Below are 7,428 nucleotides of genomic sequence, written 5' to 3' on the forward strand. Positions count from 1 at the left end.
ATATGGATTTTTGGAAGTCCATATATTCTTGGTGTTGTGGCCAACCTGCTTGTTATTGGGTTGCCCAAAAAGTAATTGCGGATTTTTTTAAAAGAAAGTAAATGCATTTTTAATAAAAATAGAATGAACTTTAATCAAATATACTTTTTTTACACTTTTTTTCTAAAGCAAGCTAAAAGTAACAGCTGATAACTGACAGAAGAAAGAATGCAATTACAGAGTCACAAGCTGTGAAAAAATTTGTCAACGCCGACTATATGAAAAATCCGCAATTACTTTTTGGGCAACCCAATAATTTGTTCTTTTCGGTCAATGTAATAATGTGAAGATTAAATAACTTCTCCACAATTTTATTGTTTTTGGTCTGTAGTCCCTAAGAAGGGTATCTTTTTAGTCGTCTATATGTACACAAATCACATAAAATTTAGATCATCTTTGAATTGAAGTCTTCTTTATCTATTGCCACCGTTTTCCAACCTTTGTCTGCGCTTAATATGAAGATATTTTTGTTTTCCTTAAAAAAAATGTCTGGCGTCCCCCACAGTGTCAAGCACACGTTTATCACGCATACTCGGCTTTGTCTTTTGAATGTGGTCGTCTATTAATGTAACCAATTTCGTACGTAAATTTTCTTATTGTTCTCTATTTTCCAATGTTTGCACACAATCTTCTGCCTCGGCTATAACATGCCTGCCTGTCTATCCTGCATAGCTAAAAACATCCACAACCTTCCTTATAAAGTGCAAGCAATCAGGGATTATACCCAATTTCATATTTAATGCAACAAAACATACACAGAGAACCAACAACAAATTCCGTCAAATTTGACAAGAGCGTTAGACAAACACTTGTCAACTTCCACACAAAAAAAAAAGTCGGGCGGAGCCGACTGCATAATGCCCTACACCACCGAGTCTACGTAGTACTTTTAATATATAGCATTTACATCCAAATCTAGTAAGACTTTAATTTTGCATACCTATAGATATATCGAATAGAAACTTGTAAGATTTTTTTGACGTCCCAATACGTGTGCAGAATTTCATAAAAATTGGTTCAGATTTAGATATAGCTCCCATATATATCTTTCATCCGATATGGCCTCTTAAGGCTATAGAAGCCACAATTTGGTCCGATCTTTGAAAAATTTAGCAATAGATATTTTATTTTACGCCCAATTACGTGTCCAAAGTTTCATTAAAATCGGTTTAGATTTAGATAAAGCTCCATCCGATATAGCCTTTTAAGGCTACAGAAGCCACAATTTTGGTTTGATTTTTATAAAATTTAGTGTGCGGTGGTGTATTTGACGTTTTAGTTTGTGTGCTACATTTTATCAAAGTCCGTCCAGATTTCGATATATGTAGCTCAAATATATATATTTCATATGATACTAGCTGATCCGGGCCCGCTCCGCTGCGCCTTCTTTTACTTTATATGGAACAAAAGTTTCCTTGGAATATTTATTTTCTACAATTAAATAGCTTTTAGTGAAATACAATGCTATCTTGACTAACAGTTTAACAATATAAATGCCTTTATCTGAATCCCATATGATCTTTATTGGTCTACGAATTTAAGTTTGCATGTAAGGTGTACTCCATTCTTAAAATACTTCATTTCAGCCCGATATTCTCATGATATCTGATTAAGTGATGTTTTCGGGCGAGGGGTGGTCCCCCAGATACTTGGCCCTAAAAAGTATCAGCATCATGCTCTTCTCTCAAATACCATTTATTTAAATCCCATATTGCCATTGGCTTAAGAGGAGTTTACAGGATGAGGCGTCCCCCAAATACAAGGCCCCAAAATAGGTTATCAAATTCGTTTTCTAACCTCAAATACTTTTCATTTGAGCCACATATTAGCATGGTCGAAAAATTTTTTCCTTTTGGGGGTGTTTTGGGAAAGGGGTGATGCCCTAAGTACATGGTCCTACATTTGGATATCAAATTCGTATTCTACTCCCAAATACCTTTATTTGAGCCCCATATTGCGATGGTCAATAAAAAATTGCTGTTTGTGGGGTATTTTGGGAAAGGAGTAGACTCCCAGCAAATGGGTATCAATTCATGCTCTACCCCCCCCCCCATGGCTTTCATTTAAGCTCCACATTGACATGGTCGGTAAAAATGCCCGATTTAGGGGTGTTTTTGGGGATTGGAGTGGTCTCCCCAGACACTAAGCCCTGAAAATATATCAGCAACGTACTCTATTCCCATATATCATTTATTTGAACCCCATTGCCCTCAAAATTGGATATCAAATTCGTTTTCTAATCTCATTTAAACTCCTTATTGCAAAAGTCTGCAAATATGTTCACTTTGGGGTATTAGCCACAAAAACTATGAATATTTAGTTCCACTCTCTTTAAGACCCAAATTGTCTTGGTGAGCAAATACGTCCTATTTGGGTGTTGTTATGGTGGTGGGACGTCCTCTAGATAGTTGGCCCCTAATGTTGATATCAGATACGTGGTCTACTCCCACATACCTTGAATTTGAGCCCCATTTTTCCACAGTCCGCAAACATGATCGGCTCGGGGGGTGGTTTGGGGAATGGGCGGCCACTCAGTGAGTTGGCCTTGAAAATATATATCGGATTCGTGTTGTGGGGATGGCGTGACCCCATAGACACTTTTTCCCAATATTGATATCAAATTCGTTCTTTACTCGCAAAAACCTTTCACTTGAGCCCCATATTGCTATGGTCGTAAATTTGTCCCCTTTGGGGGATGTTTTTGGTGAGAGGCAGCCCCCCAAACACTTGATCCCATTTTTGGATATCAGATTCATATTCTAAATTCAAATACCTTTTATTTAAGCCCCATATTTCCATGGTCAGTAAATAAGTCCTGTTTGGGGGGTGTTTTGGGGAAGGGGTGGACCCCCAGAAACGTGGTCCCACATTTGGATATAAGATTCGTATTCTACTCACCATAAATATGTCCGATTTAGGGGTGTTTTGGGGCTTGGGGTGGTCCCCCTAGCAGTTGGTCTTACAATTGGATATCAGATACGTTTTCTTATTCTAAATACCTTTCATTTGAGTCCCAAATTGTCTTGTTTAGTCTAAATATATGTTTGGTAGGTTTTAGGGTGGGCAGCTCCCCTAAGTACCCCACCCGAAATTTGGATAGCAAATTTTTATATTTAGGGTACTATATGAGAGCACACAAAATTTCGCTTTAATCGCACTGCCCACTCCGATATCTGGCGTTTCTGAAAATTAGGGTAAGAGGGAGTGTCCTCCCCCGCTTCAGATATCAAAAAATGTATCACCACGGGGTCATTATGCACCATCTGTGAAATTTTCAAGAAAATCGGTTCAGCCGTTTCTGAGTCTATAAACATACAAACAATCAAACTAACCTACAAACAAATTCAAATTGATTTATATATATAAGATACCCTCCACCATAGGATGAGGTGGAGTTATTTCGTCATTCTGTTTATAACTCCTAGAAATATTCGTCTAAGAGCCCATAAAGTATATATATTCTTGATCGTCATGACATTTTAAGTCGAACTAGTCATGTCCGTCCGCCCGTATTTCTGTCGAAAGCACGCTAACATTCGAAGGAGTAAAGCTAGCCGCTTGAAATTTTGCACAAATACTTCTTATTAGTGTAGGTCAGTTGGAATTGTAAATGAGCTATATCGGTCCACGTTTTGATATAGTTGCCATATAAACCGATCTGGGATCTTGACTTCTTGAGTCGCTAAAGGGCACAATTCTTATCCGATTTGGCTGAAATTTTGCATGAGTTGTTTTGTTATGACTCTCAACATTTGTGCTAAGAATAGTTCAAATCGGCCCATAACCTGATATAGCTGTCATATATACCGATCTGGGGTTTTGACATCTTGAGCCTTTACCGGAAGCAATTTCTATCCGATTTGGCTGAAAATTTGCACGACGTGTTTTGTTACGACTTCCAACAACTGTGTTAAGAATAGTTCAAATCGGTCCATAACCTGATATAGCTGCCATATAAACCGATCTGGGGTCTTGACTTCTTGAGCCACTAGAGGGCGCAATTATTATCCGATTTGGCTGAAAATTAGCATGATGTGTTTTGTTATGACTTTCAACAACTGTGCTAAGAATAGTTCAAATCGATCCATAACCTGATATAGCTGGCATATAAACCGATCTGGGGTTTTGACTTCTTGAGCCTCTCCCGGAAGCAATTTCTATCCGATTTGGCTGAAATTTTGCACGACGTGTTTTGTTACGACTTCCAACAACTGTATTAAAAATGGTTCAAATCGGTCCATAACCTGACAAAGCTGCCATATAAACTGATCTGGGGTCTTGACTTCTTGAGCCTCTAGAGGGCGCAATTATTATCCGATTTAGCTGAAATTTTGCATGAGATATAGAATTGTTGAAATCGGTCCATAGGTCCATAACCTGATATAGCTGCCATATAACCGATCTGGAATCTTGACTTCTTCAGCCTCTAAAAGGTGCAAGTATTATCCGATTTGGCTTAAATTTTGTACAACGGCTTCTTTCATGACCTTTAACATACGTGTCGAATATGGCATGAATCGGTTTATAGCCTAATACAGCTCCCCTATATATCGATCTCCCTATTTTACTTCTTCAGCCCCTTAAGTGCGCAATTCTTAATAGATTTGGCTAAAATTTTTCGCAATGACTTCTACTATGGTCTCCAATATTCAATATTCTTTTATCCTTTGGACTGTGGAAACTGTGGAAAACTTGTATCTCTTGCTGAAAAAGACAACTTCCGTCTAGACGATTTTATGACTATAGCACTTCCTGTAGCCCACTTCGCTGCCTTACGTAGATATTGTTGCGATATATAACTGAGAGTGCCCCAACCGTAACAGCCACGTCATCAGCATACGCGACCTCTTATACACCTCCATTCTTTCAAGGACAATAATATATTGTCAATAGCTATATTCCAAAGTAGAGGAGACAATGCACCACCTTGAGGCGTTCCCCTGCTGACCCATCTTTGTAGATATATAGAGATCCCAAGCCAGTCGTAATGCATCTTTTATTCCCTCATGATTGAAGTCGGTTTAACATTATTGAAAGCACGTTCAATGTCATAGCAGAAATCATCGTTCAAAACTATAGCCAAAGCGGATAAGAATTGCGACCTCTAGGGGCTCAAGAAGCATAATTGGGGAAAGGTTATATGGCAACGACATAGTATCTGAACATGGATCTAATTGAACCACATACAATACCAAAGATCTCCATAGATAGGAAGTATCTGTACAATTTTAATTCGCTTTACGTTATCTTGATTTTCACAGACGGGCGGATGCATTTGACTACATCGATTTAAAATGTCATGAAGATTGTAAGGGCCAAAGACAACAAACACCAAGTCATATTGTAATCTACACCAATTTCAAGACGTTTTTCCCACGAAACCATGGCTTTACAATGGGGTTTTTGGTCCTACATCCGAATTTGTCTATTTTTTCTGGGTGCTGGTCAATGAATTATGTTTACGTTATTTTTCCCAAAGGGGAGTGAGTCGAGTAGACTTTGTCTTAAAGCTTGATCTGATTATACCCTCCACTTATACTTATCTAGACATTCCGTTTGTATCATCTCCAAATATTGATCTGCCTCCTATAAAGAATATACATTCTTGATCGTCTCGACATTCTGAGTCTAACTAGCCATGTTCGTCCGTCCAGTTGTCTAATTCACGATAGCGGTCGAACGCGTAAGGCCAGCCGCTTGACATTTGGCGCAGATACTACTAATTGCCGTAGGTCGTTGGGGATCGAAAATTGGCGATATCGGTTCAGATTTGCATATAGCCCCAGTATAAACCAATCCGCCGATTTAACTTTTTGAGCTCCTAGAAGCCTCAATTTTCATCCGATATTGCCGAAATTTGGATCAAGGAGTTGTGTAATGACTTTCAATATACACGCCAAGTATGATCCGAATTCGTCTTTAAACAGATATAGGCCCCATATAATCCGGTCCCCCGATTTAACTTCTTAAGCCCCTAAAAGCCACAATAATCATCCGATTTTGCTGAAATTTGAAACAAAGACTTGCATTATGACTTCCAACAGCCGTGCGAAGTATGACCCGAATCGGTTTATAAACAGATATAGCTCCCATATAAACCGATCCCTGGGTTTGACTTATTCAACTTTTAGAAGCCTCAATTTTCACCCGATTTGGCTGAAATTTGGCCTAAATTCCTGTCTTATGACTTACAACATCAGTGCCAAGTTTTATCCGAATCGGTCAATATGGTGATATAGGCACCCCTAAGTACCGATAACTCGATATTCTTCTTTAGACCAAAATAATTCATGCACAAACTCAGTTAATAAGGGTACATTTTTAGCGGAAGCCATGGTGGTGGTTACCCAGGATTCGGCCCGGCCGAACTTCCCACGCTTTTGCTTGTTTTAGGGCAAAACATTTTGGAATATATAGATAACAATTTCGACAACCGCCAACAACTCCACCTAATATACATATTTACTATAGGGGATCTTAGGACAATAATCGAAGTTATTACAAACGGAGTGATGAAGTTAATATAGCCCCTTCCTACCTATTCCATGCATACTTCTTACCTTCTGTTTTCTCTGCCAAACTTGTTGGGGTAGCAAACTGGCTGGCAGATGAGATTTTAACAAACGGGGGCTGGGAATTTTTTGACTAAGTTTCACACCATTGGGGGTACCCTTAACAACGCCATGATTTCTGCATAAAATAAAGCCAATATTTAAGAATAAGCTATATTTTATTCCATAAAATGTTATATACTTACTCTATGAACACACTGCGATCCAATAAAAATTCTCTTTTGCTTTTATCAAAATCCAAATTATTCATCAATAGCCAGGCAGTCTCTTGCATCCAAGTAGTGCCACACTTCATAAAAGTCACAACAAAGACATCATCTTTTCGAACTTCAAATTCTAAAATTTCTTGCAGATATACATCAAAGGCCTCAGGCAAGGTACACCAGGTTTCCATCCAGTTTTTCTGGAGCGGTATATTTTCTCCACGAGTGGCATACTGCTTCATGGGTCCGAGAGAAGCAGTTGTGGGTTTTGGACGTGATGTAAACATTATAAACAAGCCAAAAACTAATTTAACAAAAATAAATGTTTTCTGTTCCAATTTTTTAGTAGTATTCCCTTCGGGCCTTGTTTTAATACTGAAATATTATCATCTTAATTGTATTTTGTTTGAATTTGTGTACTAGGATCTTATCTTCACAAAGCTAAGTGGCTAAGAAAATGTTTTAGGTATATTTGGGTGTGTTTTTAAGAAAGTGCGGAGCAAAGGGTTTTCTTTCTTATCATAGGGTGGTCTATATAGTGGTTGCTGTTATTATTTTGTTATCAGCCATCCCAGACGATTCAAGATTTATAAACGAAATTGTAGCAATAAAGT

The 7,428-nt window shown here is 38.3% G+C and overlaps 1 protein-coding gene across 1 annotated transcript; it reads right to left on the minus strand.

The window, feature by feature from the left end:
- Positions 1-6,428: 6,428 nt before the first annotated feature.
- LOC131998421 (sulfotransferase 1 family member D1-like) lies at positions 6,429-7,185 on the minus strand. Its single transcript, XM_059370709.1, has 3 exons — positions 6,797-7,185; positions 6,600-6,729; positions 6,429-6,488 (listed from the first exon to the last, which is right to left on the minus strand). The coding sequence occupies exons 1-3, from the start codon at positions 7,099-7,101 to the stop codon at positions 6,429-6,431; spliced, it is 495 nt and encodes a 164-aa protein (XP_059226692.1). The 5' UTR covers positions 7,102-7,185.
- Between the last annotated feature and the right edge of the window lie 243 nt (positions 7,186-7,428).

Source organism: Stomoxys calcitrans, unplaced genomic scaffold, assembly GCF_963082655.1.
Source record: "Stomoxys calcitrans unplaced genomic scaffold, idStoCalc2.1 SCAFFOLD_247, whole genome shotgun sequence".
Classification (NCBI taxonomy): Eukaryota; Metazoa; Arthropoda; class Insecta; order Diptera; family Muscidae; genus Stomoxys; species Stomoxys calcitrans.